This window comes from Myotis myotis, unplaced genomic scaffold (assembly GCF_014108235.1).
Source record: "Myotis myotis isolate mMyoMyo1 unplaced genomic scaffold, mMyoMyo1.p scaffold_m19_p_1, whole genome shotgun sequence".
Taxonomy (NCBI): domain Eukaryota; kingdom Metazoa; phylum Chordata; class Mammalia; order Chiroptera; family Vespertilionidae; genus Myotis; species Myotis myotis.
Window position 1 is genome coordinate 99,397,359 of NW_023416313.1, and position 20,450 is coordinate 99,417,808.

At 41.4% G+C, this 20,450-nt stretch overlaps 1 protein-coding gene across 4 annotated transcripts in view; it reads left to right on the forward strand.

Annotated features, from left to right (window-relative positions):
• Positions 1–20,450, forward strand: part of RSU1 (Ras suppressor protein 1) — a 198,394-nt gene that overhangs the window by 36,367 nt on the left and 141,577 nt on the right. For all 4 annotated transcript variants that reach the window (XM_036346219.1, XM_036346244.1, XM_036346227.1 and 1 more), the window contains exons 4-7: positions 7,502–7,622; positions 13,439–13,557; positions 16,194–16,276; positions 16,556–16,670. In XM_036346219.1, coding sequence (XP_036202112.1) covers positions 7,502–7,622; positions 13,439–13,557; positions 16,194–16,276; positions 16,556–16,670 — 438 coding nt within the window. The remainder of the gene's footprint in view (positions 1–7,501; positions 7,623–13,438; positions 13,558–16,193; positions 16,277–16,555; positions 16,671–20,450) is intronic.

A 20,450-nucleotide genomic window follows, 5' to 3' on the forward strand; every position in this document is an offset into this window, starting at 1 on the left:
TGTGTCTGTGAGTTTTATTTTATTTATTTAATTCCTTTAGTCTTCTCACCAAGCCTCCAACCCTTTCCTCTGACAGCTGTCAGTCTGTTCTCTGTATCCATGAGTCTATCTCCACTTCATGTTTTTTGTTGTGTGTTTTTTTTTAATAATTGAAGTTTTATTTTTATTTTATTTTATTTTATTTTACTTTATTTTAATATATCTTTATTGATTTCAGAGAGGAAGGGAGAAGGAAAGAGAGAGAGAACATCAATGATGAGAGAGAATCATTGATTGGCTGACTCCTGCACATCCCCTACTAGGGATCAAACCTGCAACCCCGGCATGTGCCCTTGACCAGAATCAAACCCGGGACCCTTCAGTCCGCAGGCTGACGCTCTATCCACTGAGCCAAACCAGTAAGAGGCAATAATTGAAGTGTTTTAAAAACATTTTTATGTGCAAAGAGCTAACATTCTGCAGTAAGGTAGATGTCTTGAATGACGCATTCCTAGAAGTCATGTCAGATTTGGGGCAGCGTGCTAGTCACTGCATTTTGCTTTACCTTTTCCCAGATACAGTATCTTCAGGCCTTGTTTGGCCCTTGGGTCTGTAACACTGGTGTCCCTGGAAATGGACACATGTTCGCAGTGTTTCACCATCGCAGCCCAGGGAACAAGTCCACCGCCGCTTGTGCGCTCCTCTCAGCCTTTGCTTCCCATTCAGTGTTCCTCTTCATCACAGGGTGCTTCCCAGGCCATCCCTGGTTTCCCGTGAAGGGGCAATGGCTGAACCATGAATTCTGGTTTTCAAAGAGGCATGTGGGTAGCATTCCTGGTTTTCATGTCCCAGCGTAACACCTCTCCTTTGCAGGGATCACTAGAGCTAAAAACAGTCTGAGTGCTTCTGCAGAAATAGTTGGGCAGAAAGTACTTCTAACTGCTCAGAAGGCTGCTGACGGTGGTGATGGAGTTCACCTCCAGGTTTCGTGCCCGTGCTTATGACGAAAACTTACATGTGTTCTGAGCAGCTTCTGGCTTCCCGGGAGCCGTGGGTGGTAACATGGTGCCTGGTCTGTTTCCACCCTTTTGTAGCTGAGGGGGACCTGACTGCTGGTGCCGACCATACGGCTTTCAAGACCCATGCGTGCCCCACCGGCCCTTCTGTGGGCTGCACGCTGGCGAGCTCCTGTCCTTATGTTTTGCGTGGTGCCTGCTGCTGCCAGAGCCTGTCACTTTTCACAGTGTTGTTTCTTTGCCTCAGGGGCCACAAGATGCTTTTGCTCCAAAAACCCCCACCTCCGATCGGCTGCACCCAGCTGGCCTGTCTGCTGTCACTGCCTCCTAGGATTCTACAGTTAGGGCTCATGTTTCAAAGGCCAGAAGTACAACAAGGGGCACTTCACCTCATGGCCACCCTTGGGCATGATGAAGTTGCTGCAGAGCGACTTAATGCCGTGGACTAGGGAATTCAGTTTTGTTTTTCACCATGCTCCTCCATAGTGATTCACCTTAGAGATCTGTGTGGGGAAGTGAAGTCCATTGGGAATGGCTAGATGGCAGCCTCTAGGTCGGATGCATTGGCCACCTAGAGTGTCCTTTTTGTGTTTTACTGTCATCCTGTGGGTTCAGTAGCACTGAAGTGACAGAGGAGTCTTAATTTGGATAAGATTGATTGCTATAATCTCATTCAGCATTATTGTGCAGGGTAAGGGACATGTCTATTAGGTTAATGATTTTGATGTCACCATGAGTTAAAAGTTTTCTGAACCAAAATATTGTCACCAGGCCGGCAGCATCAGCATGTCCTGGAGACTCAGGCCCCATCCCAAACCTACTCAATCAGAAACTGTGCAGTACCCCCAGTCTGTGTTTGAACAAGCCCTCTGGTAACTATGATGTACTTGAGGTTTGTACACTGCTTTAGAGCAGCACTCTAGAAATTTCTGTAGCGATGGCAGTGTTTTGTTTTGTTTTTTTTACATGTTAAGATGAATTTTTTTATTGTTTAAGTTATTACATATGTCTTCTTTTTCCCTGATAGACACCCTCCCCGGCCACACCCGCCCCCCAGACAAGTCCCCACTGCCCCAGTGTCCGTGTCCATTGGTTATGCTAATATGCATGCATACAAGTCCTTGGTTGATCTCTTACCCCCTATCCCCTGCACCCCACCTTCTCTCTGTGGTTGGACAGACTGTTCAGTGTTTCTTTGTCTTTGGATCTATTTTTGTTCATCAGTATATGTTATTCATTATATTCCACATATGAGTGAGATCACGTGATATTTATCTTTCTCCAACTGGCTTATCTTGCTTAGCATAATGCTCTCCAGGTCTGCCCATGCTGTTGCAAATGGTAAAAGTTCCTTCTTTTTTTATAGCAGCTAAGTATTCCATCATGTAGATGTACCACAGTTTTCTAATCTACTCATCTGCTGATTGACACTTAGGCTGTTTCCAAATCTTAGCTATTATAAATTGTGCTGCTATGATCCCTCCAACTTTGTTCTTCTTTGTCAGGATTGCTATAGCTATTTAGGGTCTTTTTTTATTCCATATGAATTTTTGGAAAGTTTGTTCTAGGTCTGTGAAATATGCTGTTGGTATTTTAATGGGGATTACATTGAACCTATAAATTGCTTTGGATAGTAAGGATATTTTAATGATGTTGATTATACCAATCCATGAACGCGGTATGTCCTTCCTTTGTTTATGTCTTCCTCTATCTCTTTTTTCAATGTCTTGTAGTTTTCTGAGTACAGGTTCTTTACCTTCTTAGTTTAGTTTATTCCTAGGTATCTGCGATGGCAGTGTTTCGTATCTGTGCTGCCTTGGACAGTTGCCACTAGCCAAATGTGGCTACCAACTCTTGAAATGTGGCTAGTGTGACCAAGGAGTTATATTATTAATTTTACTTAATGTCAATTAATCTAGATTTAAATTTATTTATTTTTTCTATTTCTTTTTAAATACCTTTATCCAGTTCCTTCATCCCAAGCCCTGCATCTGGTAACTACAAATCTGATTTCTTTTTCTATGAATTGTTTTTGTTGTTTTAAATTCCACATATAAGTGACATTATACAGTATTTGTCTTTCTCTGTCTGACTTATTTCAGTTAGCATAATGCCTTCAAGGTCCATCCATGTCACAAATGGCAGGATTTTCTTTTTTCCTTCTTTTTTTTTTTGCTAAACAATATTCCAATACATATATATATATATATATATATATATATATACATTCATTCAGTTATCTGTCGATGGACATTTAGATTGTTTGGCTAAATACCCAGGAGTAAATTTTGCTGGATCATATGGTAGTTCTATTTTTAACTTTTTAAGGAACCTCCATCTGTTTTGTGTAGTGACTAGACCAATTTGCATTCCCAATCTAGGTTTAAATTCAACTAGTGGCTGCATATTGGACAGCGCACCCCAGAGCATACCCTGCTATTTATTATTGTGTGGATAAACTCCTAAAATGCTTTACAAATAAGTTATTGGTTGTGGAATTATTAAATTTATACTTCAGAATAAAATGCTCCTAGAGTGATCTGCGGTTGTTACTACTAGTACAATAGTTTATTAGGTTCTTCTGTTGGAGGAGGTGGTTCGCTGTTGCCGGCTGCTGGGGCAGCATATTCTTGTGTGTAACACTGACTCTGGCCTGCTCTTCGGCTGCGCAGGGCCTGGGAGCAGTGCCTGCTGTAAATGTAACTGATGAGGACAGATCTGTATGCTTCTGGAAGTCATGCTCTTACTCAGAAATAGAGCTGGGTCAGAGGTTTCTTACAGGTGGAGCTCAGGTCTGTCCTCTGTGTCCAGCGAGTGTTTTCTGCCTGAGGGAGCTTTTTAAGGAGACTTTAATGTAGGAGATTAGGTGAGTCCCCTTTGTGCCCCCCACTTCTGAGTCCTGCTAGGCACTTTGGGCTTCTTGTGGAACCATCCAAAAACGGGTGGGGGGCTGACTGCTGAGTCTGGACCTGCACGAGATTCCTGAGGAGACGGGACTCTAGCGTGAGTAGCCTTCAGATTCTTAGATTGCCCGAAGATGCTTTGAGACCCGTCTTGGGGCATAGTTTTGGGGATGACATCATCACATCTTTGTCAGCTTTTTAAAACACAGTGGAGGCTCTGGACTTAGAATGTGCCCAGTGCTCCTGTGACCTGAGCGGAGGTGGCATTTAGAAGCTAGAGGACACATGAGAGTACTCAGGGACTTTTCTCCCAAATCTAACTACTGAAATCAAAGCAGCCATCATTGCTAGGCAGAAAATGATACTAAAAAAATAAATTCTTTGTCATAAGCAAAGTTCTACATGACTGAGCTTCCTGATTGAGGGCCCGGTTTGTTGCATTATATAAATCCATATCCTGGATTTTCATAGTCCAACTCTTCTTAGAATCATAAATGTCAAAGCCAGGAGGTAGAGAATTTACAGATGGTCACAATCTGGCCTTCTCACTTCAGCCTGATGGAAGCAGAGGCCTAGAGAGGTTGAGTTGAGTGAGGACACACTGAGATTTCAGGGCTGATTAGGGGAGGCCAAAGCCAGCCCAGGTGGCCAGGAGGGCCTCCTGTGTTCCTATGTTATGCTGCCTCTCATCGGTGTGCTAAGTTCGGGGTTGTCTACAAGCCGCACATGTACTGCTGGGATCACAGTCAGAATCTGGACAGATTGATGAGAAAGGAACATTACAAACCCATAATAAGAAATATACAGGTGCTCATTGTTTAGTTAATAGTTTAAAATACTACCCTTGCTAATGTGTCACATAGGTATCTTGAAAAATTCCACCAGAATATTCTGACCAGTGACATATTGCTGCCATCTTTTCATGATAGCGTTTCATAAATTGTGCTGCCATGTATGTGTATGGTTTAGTTATTGCACAAGTTATTATGTTAGTTGGTTATTTTTTATGGGCAGTTTTGTTGTAGTTTGTTTTCTAAGCTCTAGACCTGTTTCCATTTATCGACTACTCCTTTTGTAGATTACTTTTTTAAATAGTATGCCTCTCTTACTTTATTCTCAAAGTATTGAAATGCTAGGTGCTACAGGTATGGTGCTGTGCACATAATAAACATTCGCTAAATATTGGTTGAAAGAGCGAATGTTATCCCATCCACACAGATCTGAATGTTAATTTCTTTTGCTTTTTACTTTGGCCATGGGAAAAACTATGGTTTAGGGAGAATATTAGCTGTGTAATTTTTCCCCCTGTCTAGCTGAATGGAGTCTTAAACACACAATTCACATGCACACCAAAAGGCTGGAAGAGGTTTAGTAAATTGAATGTGGGGTTATTGTTTATGTCCACAAAACAGGGCCCTAAATCACATTTCGCATAATTTGTGGCTTTAAATTGGACTGATTTAGCAAGGAGAGTGAAATAATCTCTCATCCTGTCAAAAAGGCGATACCTTCAGACCAACGTTTAATTGCATTGGCAAAGTAACTTTGGGAAGGCAGCAGTAATTCTGGCTGCATTATTCTTGGTTTGTGGCTAAATTGGGATCATCATTTTCTCCTGGTTGCACTAAGTTTCTTTAATGCTCTTCAAACTAATCAGATGAAGGCAGGAGAGAAACTTTGTGGTAGCTGGAGGGGGAACAGGAGAACGGGCGGGCCTCTGAGCAATGTTGTCATCTGTGGAGCTCATACACTTCATGGTCCAGGTTCAGAAAAGGTAAGCTGACACCTGGCGACTCAGCAGGCACAGCCCGATTTTCTTCATGATCATTTACATAAAGTGAATACCATTCATTTGCATAAAAGTGTGTTTTTGACTACACATCTAAAAATGTGCTTTTGTAGTCAAATTGTATAGGCAGGGCTCACATGCATTCATATTGGTGTCCAAGAGTGTGGTTTCCCAGCTGCCACTATTATCCCCTTAAAATCTGTCCTCTTGTCTCCATCCCTATCACCAGCCACTTCGGAAACAAATCTATATGCCTTGCTCATTTTCCATCTGGATTACTGCTTCCTCGTCCCTTAGTCTAGAATGATTTGTATTCTTCACAGTCCCCTCCTCCAAGGAAAGCATTTCCCTTATCTCTTACCAAGCCTCCTCCCTTTAAAAGAAATCCTGTCATCGATATCTTAGACATTTTATAAAGTTGAAATGATGACCCCAGACTAGATTGAACAGTGTGCCTGTCCTCTTTACTTATTCCCCCGGAGTTACACATTAGAGTTCTTGGAATGGCACTCTCTGTAAGTATTTCAGATGTCTGTCTGGGATTTCACACACACCTTTGCAGTGGTACTAAGCAAAGGTGCTCCTCGGTGTTCTCAGCAGTCTGGAGCATTCGCTGGAGGGAACTGGTGGGATGGAAAGTACATGTACTGACATGAGACAGAATTCTTGTGTTGTGCCCAAGGCCCATGTCAATGGCTTCAGTTACCTGCATAGTCTTGGGATTGGTATTTGTATGAATCATGGACAATAAGTTTATGGCCAGTAAAATATTTATAGAAAACTTGAATCAGCAAATGGATACATGAAGTACAATCTATGGGAAGTATTCTGCTACCAATCGAGAGTTAGTACTTCTGAGATAAAGAAGACTTTGCTTTTATTTTTATTTTTTATATATATATATTATTGATTTTTTACAGAGAGGAAGGGAGAGGGATAGAGAGTTAGAAACATCGATGAGAGAGAAACATCGATCAGCTGCCTCCTGCACACTCCCTACTGGGGATGTGCCTGCAACCAAGGTACATGCCCTTGGCCGGAATCGAACCTGGGACCCTTCAGTCTGCAGGCCGACACTCTATCCACTGAGCCAAACCGGTCGGGGTGAAGCCTTTGCTTTTAAATTTGTATTTGCAGGTATACTGTAGGGAAGGAAGAAGCTGTCAGGCCCCATCTGTTATATGTTAACCTTTGACCTGCCTATTAGTATTCCTATCATGCTACTGAGTTGGTTTTTCCTATTTCTGTATAATAACAATGCATTGATCTGTTGCTAAGCTGATATAACGTGTGTGTGTGTGTGTGTGTGTGTGTACGTACTGATCAAGTGCAAAGGTCAGGGCCAAAATAAGAGACTGGGTAGGTTGAAAATTTTATCATTTAAGGTTGAACTTAAATTGTGATTCAGTGCAATATGAAGAGAACAGCTCTTCAGATACCAGAGTATTGACACAGCTTGATGAACGTATCATTAAGAATGGGACTTGGAGTTCGCTTGCTGCAAGGAGACCAAAAGGAAGGAAAAGTGCACTTATCAGACATTGTATGATGATTATAAAGCTTATATGCTTCGTAATATGCACTTATAGGCTATTTGTGGCACAGACATTCTCTTTGCCCTTTGAAGAAACATTTCCCTTTCTACTCAGTGGTGAGTTACAATCTAGGAAAAACGTACAAAATGTAAGTATACGTGAATTAGATGATTATATTGGATGGTTCTCCTTCATGTGAAGAAAAATACAGTGTGTTGCTGGCATTCCCTGTGAGGAGTGAGGTTCCTGAGCTCATAATCAGCATTTTTGTCTTTATAGCTGTGCCTGCAAACATAGCAGAGCTGAAGAATTTGGAAGTGCTTAACTTCTTTAATAACCAGATTGAGGAGCTGCCCACGCAGATCAGCAGCCTTCAGAAACTGAAGCACCTGAACCTCGGGTGAGTGTCGGGCCAGGGAAGCGAGGAGGAGGTGGAGGGACTGTGGTGTGGGCAGGGGTTCCCGCGTGGCAGGAGCTGATTCCTCATTTCCTTTTGTGTTTTAGGTTTTTAGAAAGTTTTATTGTTTTAATACATCCTTACAATGGCCTACATTAGCACAGATCTCTTTGAGAACTAATTGAGAAGCTAATTGTTGGTGCAATAAGGGTTGTGTTTTTTTTTTTTACTGTATTTTGTTTCCAATAAAATTTTATTTCAGTGATATTGATCCTGAAGGGACTTACTTGCTTAGCTGTAACTGTTGGGGCCAGTTGTAATGTGGTGGACTCTGCCCTCTGTGTCAAGCAGAGGTAGTTCACAGAGCACCTTCCTTCTCTGAGGAGAGGGTACATTTCTTAACATGGCTTTATTGATTCTTGCAATTCTTTTATGTAGTCAAGAGGTTCTAATCTTGTCTGTCTTTATACAAAGATGAAGGAGGAAGTTTGGTTCAGTGGAGGATGCAGAAGCAGGTGTCAGTGAAGAATAATCCCTTGCTCTGTATATTACTTGATAGTTTTCAAAGCCCTCATGCCAGCATTTGGCCCTCTCAGCCATTACAAAGGAGGGCAGGCAGGCACTCCTGCTTTCATGTCCAGGAGAGGAAGCCAAGCCCTTTCCAAGAGGTGAAGTGACTTGCTCCCAATGGCCCCTATGGTTAGGGGTCATGCCAGGCAGAGGACCCTGTCCATCAGACATCATAGATAGCACCCAGAACGTGGGCTTCTGAATGCCAGCTTCATTGTTATAGCTCTCAGATAAAAGTGCCCACTCATGCTTTATTCACTGTGCAAAGTAATATATTCATGAAATCATAGCCATTAAATGCTCTAGTAAGGTAGTGATTTACATGGAGTGGTAATAGAAGCTGGCTAGGTATTTATCAATTTAATAAGAAGCAATCATGGAGAAAAATCTCATTCATGGAATGAGTTTTAGTTTAGTTCATTCTTTCCACGGGGAGTTTTTGGTGAGACACTCTTTATTTTGATGTTCATTCTGGTTGAGAGATGAACATTTTTAAGATCCATGAGCATTTTTTTCCCTAATGTCAAAGGGGAGGTAGTGTTTAAAGGAGGGGAAAGAACACTTTATGTCGGATGGGATTTCCCCCTATAAATATGGAGACTATATACCCAAAGAAAAGATCTTTTCTTTAGAACTTTGTTTTGAAAATTGTCATACTATTTAATTTGCATCTGTAAAGAATCTAAAGCTAGATACATATACTAGATATATAAAACTAGATATATTCTTACTATTAATTTGTTCATGTATTAAATTAGTTGTTATTTACATATCAGGTGCTAGGAACACTACTTGGCACATAGTAAGTGATACGTAAGTGTTAACTATTATCATCACCATTTTTGTGTTTTTTTTTTTATTAATTCATTTATTTTGTGACTATGTAAGTGCCTATTCTGCATCAAGAACTTTGCTAGTGTTGGGGGCCAGTGGTGAAAATTACAGTCCCTGGCGGTAAGAATGGGGGCAGAGCTGACTGTTAGCGAACAGTGACAGTGTACAGCTGGGTCACTGATGTGTGGCAGGTTCTAGAAGTGCAGTGGGAGAGGGCGCAGGGGCACAGTACTCTACAGGGAAGATTCTCAGGGGAAGAGATCCTGCAAGGGTAGTATTTGAGCCCAGACTGGATGCATCAGAAGGAATTTCTCAGAGTCCAAGCAGTGATTGTGAGAATGACATGTTTGAAAGCTCAGAGACCTGCATGTTCCGGGCATTACAGGTGGTTTGGTGTTGTTGAGTATGAAATGTGAGGGATGGTATGGTATGGTAAGAGGGGAGAAGAGGAGCATGAATCTCTGCTCTTCATTTAATGAGTATTTCTTGAGCTTCCAACTATGTACCAGGCTGTGTTGTAGGTAGTGGCCATCCAGCCCATATGGGGCATACATCACAGTTGGGGAAGTAGGCTGTAAACAAATAAATCATCAGCAAGGAGTCAATGTGCTAATGAAGGTAAACAGATAAATCATCAGCAAGGAGTCAATGTGCTAATGAAGGGCCTGAGTACCAAATAAAGGAGCTCCAATTTTATCACGCTGACCATTGAAGAGTTTGCACAGTGGAGTGGCGGGAAAATATGGGTTCAGATTTTTGTATGAAGGATATGTGAAGAGAGGCTGCAGGGAGGTATGGCTGGAGGTCAGGAGCCTCGTCAGAATGCTAAATTAATGTTCCTGGTGAACTTGGGCAGTGAGAACGGAGGCAGGGAGGGATGGTATGTGAAAAATACAGAGGAGATAAAACTGGCAAGACGGATACGGATGAGATGGGATGATACCTAGATATCTGCTGTGGGCAGCTGAAATAGAAATACAGGTGGAGCCAGGTTTCGGAAGGTCCTGAGCTCAGAATTTGTTTGGCTGGGTTCCAGATGCCTCAGGATGGAGTTGTAAAGGTTCCTTTTTATTGAATGTGTCTGAGTCACCTCTTTATTGTCCTGGGAGCTGTTTGCATATTTCTGGCTCTCAGTGCTTTATTGATTGTGTAAAGTTTTCTGTATTTAATTATCTAGCTACATAGATAGGATTGTCAAAGTTTGAACTAAATTCTTAGTTCTCTGGGAAAGAATTAAGATGGGTTTCAAGAAAGGATACTTCTGTCCTCAATGGCATAAGAAATTATACTTAAAGTTCTGTTTAAGGCAAGATATAAAGAGCATACTCCTTAGACTAAGCAGCCTGAATGAAAATATATAAAATGAGATGCTACAGTGAGGCCACGTGCGTGCCTAATCTGAATGGCACACTCCACCAGACTCTGCTTTTCAAGTTTATATAGTACTATTTGCTGCATATTCCGGTGAAAGGACTTTTAGGCCATTTGAATAAATAAAGTTGAGTTATGTTCTTAATTCTTTAAATGTGGCTCACTTTATGAGTTATTTTCCAAAAAAATGTAAAGCCATATAGGTTACATGTTAGTAATTATTTCAAGGATGATTGCATTTCGAGAGGACCGTGGCCAGCTGTCTGGAATAACTTTCCGCTCTGAGAGGCTGGAGCTCATCTCATGAACAGTTAGGAGTTTTCACCAAGCACAGCGCTGAGTGTTACGGATTTGGGTTTTTGATGTTTATCCTGCTAAGTGTATGAACCGGTCACTGTGGAGGTGAGAAAGATTCTTGCCTTCAGCTGAGAAGGTTTTATGAATTAAGAGGAGCCCAGGAGAACCTCCAGAGATCCAAATGTTCCAAAAGGGAAGCATTAGTATGGGCTTTCCTGTGGCTTTTGAGGAAGAGGAAAAAAAATCTGATTTTGTAAGTTTCTCCGTCATATGCAGGCGTTTTCCTGTTTCCAGTACGCAGGTGGAAAATGTCCACATGCAAACAAAGAATTGATGCCACTTGGCGTGGTTGAGCCACAACCTTGGAGTGACTTAGGGTAAGCTGGTTTGGTGCAAATAGAAAAACCATCCTTGATAGTTGAGGTTTCTACTGTGATCTTTTCTCCTAAGGTGAGCTTGCCTCTTTGGGGCTGAGTCAGAATTCCTCTCAAACCTCCTCTTGAAATACAATTGTAGTTACAGCTGTCACTTCTCAAGAATCCACTCAGGAGCCATGGATTGTCTTAAACGCTTCACGTGTTTTCTCTCATCCTCCTGGTGAGCCCGCCGGGAAGGTATTGCTAGTCTTATATTACAGATGAAGAGGAATTGGGTCTCAGAGAAGCTGAATAACTTCTCCAAGTTATTGGAGCAGGTGCTAGAGCTGGACTTCAAACCTAGATCTGTTCTTCCACTGCCCCTACTGTAACCTCTCCTGGACATCTTGAGTGGCAGTGCTCAGGGGACCCTGAGGACACATGTAGATGGAGGTAGATGTTAGTGCCCACTGTGGGGGAAGCCTCCTGCACACCCCGTCATTCTGCGGAGATAGACTCTCTCTGGTTGTTTTGTGTGTGCTGGTGTCGAGGGAACCAGCCAGTATCCTTATGGCTTCTTGCATTGTTTATAGCTGGGGCTATTAGCAGCACCGCTTCTGGACTTTCAGCGTCATTTCAGTCAGGGCTTCATTTCCACCCACCAGGTCAGAGGGCTTACTCCTGTCACGTACTGCTGGCAGCTTACAGGGCTCTGCTGTGTTCCTGACATTTGGGGGCGGGGGGTGGGGGTTATCGCTCAAAGAGAAAGAAAACCTACAGTTTAGCAGATTCAGGCTCACTGTATGTGGAGATGGGATGGGGACTCTCTTCAATGAGATGCCACTTGCTTTCAAGGCAGCAATTTTCACCTGGTGTGCCACAGGAATTTTTAAACACGCAATACCTGACTAGTCAGGGCACTGAGCTCTTTTCCCCTAGATTGTCAAATAAAAGAATAACAACAGCCAATGCAACAATAGCCATCAGGTGTGAATGAATAAAATTTATGACTATTCTTTTTTTGTCGAATCGACAAAAAACATTTTTTTTCTGGTGGGCTGCATAATTTTGGTCATTAGTTTGTGTGCCATGAGATGAAAAAGTTTGAAAATCGCCGACGTAGGTAAGGTATACTTCTGTGTACTTCCCACTATTTCGGACTTTTTCTTCAGTTGCATCGTAGTCTAATGATTAGGAGTGCCTTGCCTTCCATGAGGTGCTAGGTGCTCTCAGACATCTGTCACCCTCGTCAGTTGAGTCAAAAGTCCTTAGTCGTTAACCTCTCTCAGCCTGTTTCCCCTTCTCAACATTACAGAGATGATTATAAGTGCTGTCCTGCATATATTACACAATAGTTTTGGTGATTCAGGTGAAATACATGACATAAATATGCTTCACAAATTGTGAATTCATGGAGGTTATTTTGTTAGATGTAAAGTTAACCTAGGACTTTTCTAAGCATTCAGAGGTGGTCACTCTTTCTTTCGAGGCTTGTTTGGTGGGTGTGGTCAGGATTGTAGCTCATATGAGATGGATGGATGTCTAGAATTATTTGTAGTGTCACAGTTCCTCCCACCTTTTCACATCTGCCAGTCTGTATTAGATTAAAAAAAAAAAAGATTTTAAAATCACTTTTAACTATGCACAAAGTTCGGAACTGTGTTAAGAAAAATAGGTTCTTGAGAAAAATGATAAAAGAGAGTAATAGAAAAATGTTTCTTAGATTTCATTGGAGATTTTATATATGTATTTTTAATTTTCAGTTGTAGTAAAATACACATAACATAAAATTAGCATCTTAACCATTTTAAGTGTATGACTCAGTTGTGTTAAGTCTATTCACACTGTTGTGCAGCCAATATCCAGAAGTTTCTCATCATGCAAAACTGAAACTCTACACCCATGAAACACTGCTCCCCGTTTTCCCTCCCTCAGTCCCTTGTAACCACCATTCTAATTGGACATCAGTTTGAATGTTAGGAGCTGCAGAACAAAAAAGTGATTCTCCTCCTCTCCCCTTGGGAGGAATAGTGAAATAAAGTCAAGTGTGAAAACTACAAAGCTCACTGTGTCTTTTGAGGTGTTATTGCTACATTCATAAGGAAGTTTTCTCTAGAAGACAGATATTTTTGTGAAGATTTAAGTTTCTGTGTAAAACAGTGATTGAGCATCACCATTGGAGAAAATGACAACGAAGACATTTTCAAATATTTCACGGCCTGGAATAAAAATACTAGGCTAGTTAAATAACATAGTGATCATAGAATTATGACTTCTTTTAAGCTTTCAGCCCCTCACATATGGCTCTTAGGCTTGTGACATAGGTGATCTGAATATTCTGTCTAAACATATGTTTTATATGTGATGTCTTGGTTTTTTCTCCACCCACAGCATGAATAGACTAAACACTTTGCCTCGAGGATTTGGCTCTCTCCCAGCTCTTGAGGTCCTTGATTTGACTTACAACAACTTGAATGAAAATTCCCTTCCTGGAAACTTCTTCTACCTGAGTAAGAAACTTTTACTTCTGTAATTCTCCTTAAAATGGTACTGTGTGTTCTAAAAAATATATTTATTTACCAAGGCCCAAACTCCAAGAGAAATTGGGTATATAGATTTTTTTTCTTTACAGATTCCTTTTGAATTTTCTTTCGTAGCTCAGCAGTATGTGTACTTGATATATAGTTATCTGACACCATTGCACTGAAGTGGACTTTAATAATGTCATATTAACTTTCTGATAGAGATTAGGTATCTAAATGAGATATTTAGCTAAGGAGTTTGAGTTTCTTTTTTTAAAGAACATGAAATATGTAATAATATATGTGTTGCAGGTAACTTTTTGTAGGATATTTGCCCAAAGATATTCCAGTCACTTATAAAAATATCTATCAATAAACCGCTGACAGAATTTTTAAAATTTCCAGCCATGATTATTGTCTTAATCCTTTTAAAAAGTGCTCTTATTGCCCTAGCCAGTTTGGCTCAGTGGATAGAGCATCGGCCTGCAGACTGAAAGGGTCCTAGGGTCGATTCCTGTCAAGGACACATGCCTGGGTTGCGGGCTTGGTCCAAGGTGCCGGAGGCAGCCAATCAATGATTCCCTCTCATCGTTGATGTTTCTATCTTTCTCTTCCTCTCCCTTCCTCTCTGAAATCAATAAAAATGTATTTTAAGCCCTGACTGGTTTGGGTCAGTGGATAGAGCGTTGGCCTGCGGACTGAGGGGTCCCGGGTTCGATTTCAGTCAAGGGCATGTACCTTGGTTGCAGACGCAGCCCCCGTAGGGGGTGTGCAGGAGGCAGCTGAACAATGTTGCTCTCTCATCGATGTTTCTAACTCTCTATCCCTCCCCTTTCCTCTCTGTAAGAAATCAATAAAATATATTTAAAAAATATATATATATATTTTTAAAAAGTGCTCTTATTGATGTATTTTATTTTGTTGATAGTATATAATTAAACACTTTTAGCTTTTCATATTGCAAACAGATTCTTGTTGCAAATGCTCATAAATATTAGGAAAAACTTATTTTCTCAAGAACTTGTGAAATATTTAGGAAAGAGTTACTTTCCTTCAATGGGTGTTCTGCTTGTCCAAATAGTGACATGTATGGCATCCAGAAATATTGAATTATCTGAGCTAGTTTCTAAAGTTACATTTTTTACCTTATCTATACCCTCTCTCTGACTTCCTCAAGCATGTGAAAGCAACTCTAAAATATTTTCTTGGGCTGTGGAATATATTGTTTTTACTATGTAAATTAATATACAATTCTGTCGAATTTTAGAACATTAGAATGTAAATGAATGCAACAACAAGAAAACATACATCTGCTTATACTCCTTTTTGGTTGAGGATAAAAGGATTCTTTGGGATTTTAGTAGTTTGGATCATGTTACCATTATGTAGTACTGTGAACAAATTTCTGATTATTGGTATTCTGCCTAAGTTAGTGTTTTCTCTATTTTTAGACTCCAGGTCGTTATTTTAGCCCTTGTCTTCATTTATTTTTGTTGGTAAGGCCATAGAAACAAGTAATAATATAGTTGACCCTTGAATACACAGACTTGAACTTCAAAGGCAGGTTCACTTATATGTAGATTTTTAAAAATAAATACAGTAAATATATTTTCTCTTATGATTTTCATAATAACATTTTTTTTCTCTAGCTTACATTATTGTAAGAATACTGGTATGATATATACTACACATGACATATAAAATATGTGTTAATTGGCTATGTTTTCGGTAAAGCTTCCAGTCAACAGGAGGCTATTAGTATTTAAGTTTTGGGGGAGTTAAAAGTTATGTGTGGGTCTTTGACTGTGCAGAGAGTCCTTTCCTCTAACCTCCTCATGGGTCAGGGGTCAACTGTAATGAGTCTGATCATGGAAACAGTGAACAGTGATTATGGCTTCCACCACCGGAAAGCCTTTTAGTAATTGATTTATTTTTAACACTAAAGGCCCAGTGCATGAATTTGTGCATGAGTGGGGTCCCTTGGCCTGGCCAGCGATTGGGGCCAATCGGTGCCGCCTCACCCAGTCCTGATTGGGGCCAGCCGGCCAGGGGGAGGGACTGCAGGAGGTTGGCTGTGGGAGCACACTGACCCACCAGGGGGCAACTCCTGCATTGAGTGCCTACCCCCTGGTGGTCAGTGCGTCCTCATAGTGACTGGTCCTTTGGTCAACTGGTTGTAACAGTCGCTTAGGCTTTTATATATATAATAGTTCTCTTTACATGAAAGAGCCCTTTTGCCTTAAGTATTGATATAAGTGACACAGTGGTTTTCTTTGTTTTACTTTGGATGCAAATGGGATAAGAAATGTGAATCGGAAGTAATAGGAGAAAAATAGCTATCTTTTCTGAGGGTATATTGACATTTTGTGCCAAAAACTACTGGTGCCCACAGTTGTTAATTGTATCAGTCCTCTTGGATATAGATGTTTTCCTGAACACACCAGCCCCACAATAAGCCAGTAAATCTAAGTTTGACCTGCTTGTTATTATTGTGAGCCCTAGGTATGTCACAGGCTTCTCACCAAGCCAGGGTTATTAATCAAAGCTGACTCCCTTGTATTGATCAGACCTCAAATGGTTGGGTTCCATGTCACCCTGTTTATATATTGCTGTTTAATTTGCAGCCACCCTGCGTGCACTCTATCTAAGTGACAACGATTTTGAAATCCTGCCGCCAGATATTGGGAAGCTCACAAAGTTGCAGATAGTAAGTAATTTATCTAAATTCTGAGAAAATCAATTCACTTCTGCAGTCCCTGTAGGAGTAGAATCAAGTCAATTTGAACAGGAGTAGGGTTTGTTCTGCAGGAATAAACCACTACTCTTGGTACTGTTTCTTGTTCATCTGTAGTCACTTGTAAATAAATTGAAAGGATTGAGGCTTAAAGAAGAGAGGGCATGGAAGAGGACAGAGTTTATGTTGAACGCCTCTTTAAGGGAATTTATGTGAAATTGTTTTGACAACTCCTTGTTTTCTTGTATTTAGCTCAGCCTTAGGGATAACGACCTGATCTCGCTGCCTAAGGAAATCGGGGAGCTTACTCAGCTTAAGGAGCTCCACATTCAGGGGAACCGCCTGACCGTTCTACCCCCAGAACTAGGTAAGGTTGCTGATGAATGAGCTTACTTCTGGATTTAATTAATACCAGTTACCCAAATGCAACAATTCTGAACAACCCTCCCTCCCTCTTGTTGGCCATACCCTTCACCGAGGCACCCAGTTCTGACTATTTACTGGCATTTGTCATCGACCAGCATTCAGCTGTGCCAGGTTTGGCTTGCCCTGGCTCTGCTTTCAGTGGCTGCCACTGCAGTGTCTCAGAGGTGGCTGATGAGAGATGACCCAGCCCAGCTGCCTGCACCCTGCAGTGAAAAGAGCCCAGATGCGTGGCGATCCTCTTACGTATGGCTCCTCCTTTACTAGCTGGAGATGGGTTTTGGTTTTTTAATCAAACAAGCACTCTTACTTTTTTTAATCCTGTATTTTTAAATTTTAATCTCTTGAAAACTTACTAAATAGTTGTGTTTCTTACAGCTGCTTGAATACCTTTCCCAGTCATGAATTTGGTTTCCTCCTGATTCCATCTCCAGTGGGAATTTGAAATGTGTTCTAGCTGGGAATTCCTCTGTCCTATCCCATTTCCCGTTGGCAGCTGAATCTTACTACTCTGCCTGGTCACTCAAGTGGCCCCTTTGGCCTCTGACCTTCCTCGGAAATAACATCCAAAGCTGTTCTTCTGTTACTAGGCTACGCTACTCTTCCAGAAAAAGGCTCATGAGTTCACTTTGCTTATGCATACCCTCGGTATCCTCTCATTTCTTCTATACATCGAACTGCATTGTTTCTCAAACTAAGACTTTGCTTTTCTGCCCCCAAATACTATCATTTTAAAAAACACACTTAACCCAATGTAAGCCCACTCAGAGCAGGGGCTTCTATATTTGTTCTCCCCTGCTTACTATGTACATGGGTATGTGCTCAAGGAATATGTCCTGAATGATTGATGAAGTGAGACCCTCGGATAGGCTAGCAAGGTTTCGGAAAGGCTGTGAGCAGGCAGTCTGACTTCGGTTCAGAGCTGTGCTGTTCAGCCACGAGCCACATATCCAGTGTTCAGTAGCCACATGTGGAAAATGCAGATAGAGAACACTTCCATCAGCACAGGAAGTTCTGTTGGGCAGCGCTGGTCTAAAGGGAAAGCATTCACATGCTTATATGGAACAAATGGAAAGGTTTACCCCCACTTTTCCTATATCCTTGAGCTCCTTTGTTAGTGTAAAAGGTCTAGAGAGAGTTGTGCTGCTTTTTAGCACCTCCCCTTCTCTGAGTTAGAAGTAGCCCAGTCTCACTTTAGGAGCAGGCTACAGGCTCAAGAAACTTTCTAAAATATATGTATTTTTATTGATTTCAGAGAGAGGAAGGGAGTGGAAGAGAGAAAGAAACATCAATGATGAGAGAGAGAATCATTGATCGGCTGCCTCCTGCACACCCCACACTGGGGATCGAGCCCACAACCTAGGCAGGTGCCCTTGACTGGAATTGAACTTTGACCTTCTGGTTCACGGGTAAAAGTTCAACCATGGAGCCACACTGGTCTGGCACAAATGTTTTAAGGCAGAAAACTTCTTTCAAAAGAAAGATTCTATACAGTGCTTGGTAACCACAGGTGTTAGCGTTGGTAATACCAGGCAAGCTTTTGCACAATAGGAGTACCTGCTCCCTCCCAACCTGTGAAATGAGAATTTCCCTGCAGGAGAACAGTTCTTTTCTAATTTGGTAAAGCTTACTTGGTGCATCCTTGATTAGTGTGATTAGGATAAATGAAAAATAAAGTGTATTTTGTTGTTTTATCTTACTTCATTTGTCAAGCAGTGAGGCAGTGTAGGGCATTAGATTATTCAATTTTTTCTATCAGATGATAATTTGTTAGAAAAAAATCTAGTTGAACCTACACATACTTATGTATTCATATCTTAAAGTCTTACTCACATTGCTTATCCTATTTAAATACTGCTTGTTATCATATTTGTCTAACATTTCTGTTAAGCTCTCTGATAACAACTTACATGTTTTTTACTCAGCAGTGAAATTAAGGAGAAAGGCTCCAAATAACTTTATTTTTTTGTGTGAGCCATATCTAGAAAAGCGTTATCTTAACATCTGCCTGGTGGCAGTTTTCCCTAATTATAGGTAAACACTTAGCTGGAAATAAATGATAAACCCCTGGGAGTTTCTGTTACAAATATAACCTCAAGATGAAGACAGATGTATTATTTATTTTTACACTGATTTTTTTTTTAAAGTCAAGTATAATAGATAGTGATATAATAATATCACTAGCCAGCATGTGTTCTCTCCTGTCGTTGTCGTAAGCACAGTAAGCTGACTTTTTAGAGGTGAAGAAACAGGCTTGGAGAAGATAGGTGACGCGCTCGGAGGGACACAGTGAGTCACAGAGGTGAGATCTGAACCCCGACGGACTGTCCTCCAGGTCCACATTCCTAACCAATGTGCGGTCCTCCTCCCCATTTGTGCCAGTAGAAGGACTCCTAGAAAGCAGTTTCCGAGTGTGCACACGATGTGGCACTGCTCGCTTCCCCAAGCTGTGGCAGGGGGACAGATGACACGAGATGGCCAGTCAGGTGGCCGACTGGGCTGGTGTGCAAGCAGCAGGGCTAGGGTAAAACTGCAAAATGCTGATGAGTTGGCCCCTGGGAAACAAATTGCTGTTCCCCTTTCCACTCCAAGCCAATTGCATCGTCGCTGTCGTTCTTTCCCCAGTAAACACCCAGCCACAGCAGGAGTGCCTGTCTGTGTGTTGGACGCACAACATGCTCATATGGCTAAGGGCCAGTGCGGGGCCTGATGTACTTGAACCTTCCTATATCTGTCCCACCAGCATCCACTGGCTGCAGGTTTGCTCTGGGTGCATTTTAAAGTGTGGATAATGGTCTCTCCCCTGTATGTTTATTTTTTATGTATCTGAAAAAGCAAGATTAGTGCTTTGGAGATTTCTGTGAAATTTCCTTTAAAAATAAGTTCAGAGTTTATTAACTGGAAACATGGTTGGTAAGAGTATTTGGGCCAAGCAAGGGAATCCAATTGGGCTCTGACCTGTCAGATATAAGAACATGCAGGGACACAGCAAAATAAAGTCAGGGGCTTGAATGGAGTTTAACATGTAATTTTATTACTTTCTTTTTGTTATGTAACCCCGAATAAGTTACTTTAACCGTTTTGTCAGATTCCTACACAGTAACTCACTTGATTTGATGTTAGTCCAGTTTATCCATTGAAAATTAGATATAAATTGGGTCTATTATTTACCCATCCATTTATTCATTCATTTAGACATTTACTGAGTTCCTACTTTAGACCAGGTCTTGTCTCTAAGGAACTTACTTTTTGGATAAAGTAAAATTCACATATTCAGCAGCTGTTTATTGAGTCCCGGCTTCATGTTTTATTTTCTGGGGTTACAACAAGAAACGAAGCATGCCTTGTGGCATTCTAGTTGGGGAGGATGAATGGATGATGGGTGGATGGCATATCAGATACAAGTGCTCTAGGAAGAAAAATCAGCATGGGAGGGAATGTCCATATTGGGGTAGGGGGTGTTGCTCTATTACAGAGTCAGCAGGGAAAGCCTCAATACTATGATGATGTCTTTTAATCAGAGACCTTAGGGAGGGAGCTTCTCTGGCTGAGGGAATAGCAAGTGCCAGGGAATGAGGTGGGCTTGTATGTTGAGGGGTAACAGCAAGATTAGTGTAGCTGGGACAGAGTGAGCAGAGGGGAGAGTTGGAAGATAAGAGCTTAGGTAGAAAGTGGGGACTACATCCTGTGGGAACTTCTGTGCATTGCAAGGACTTTGGCCTTT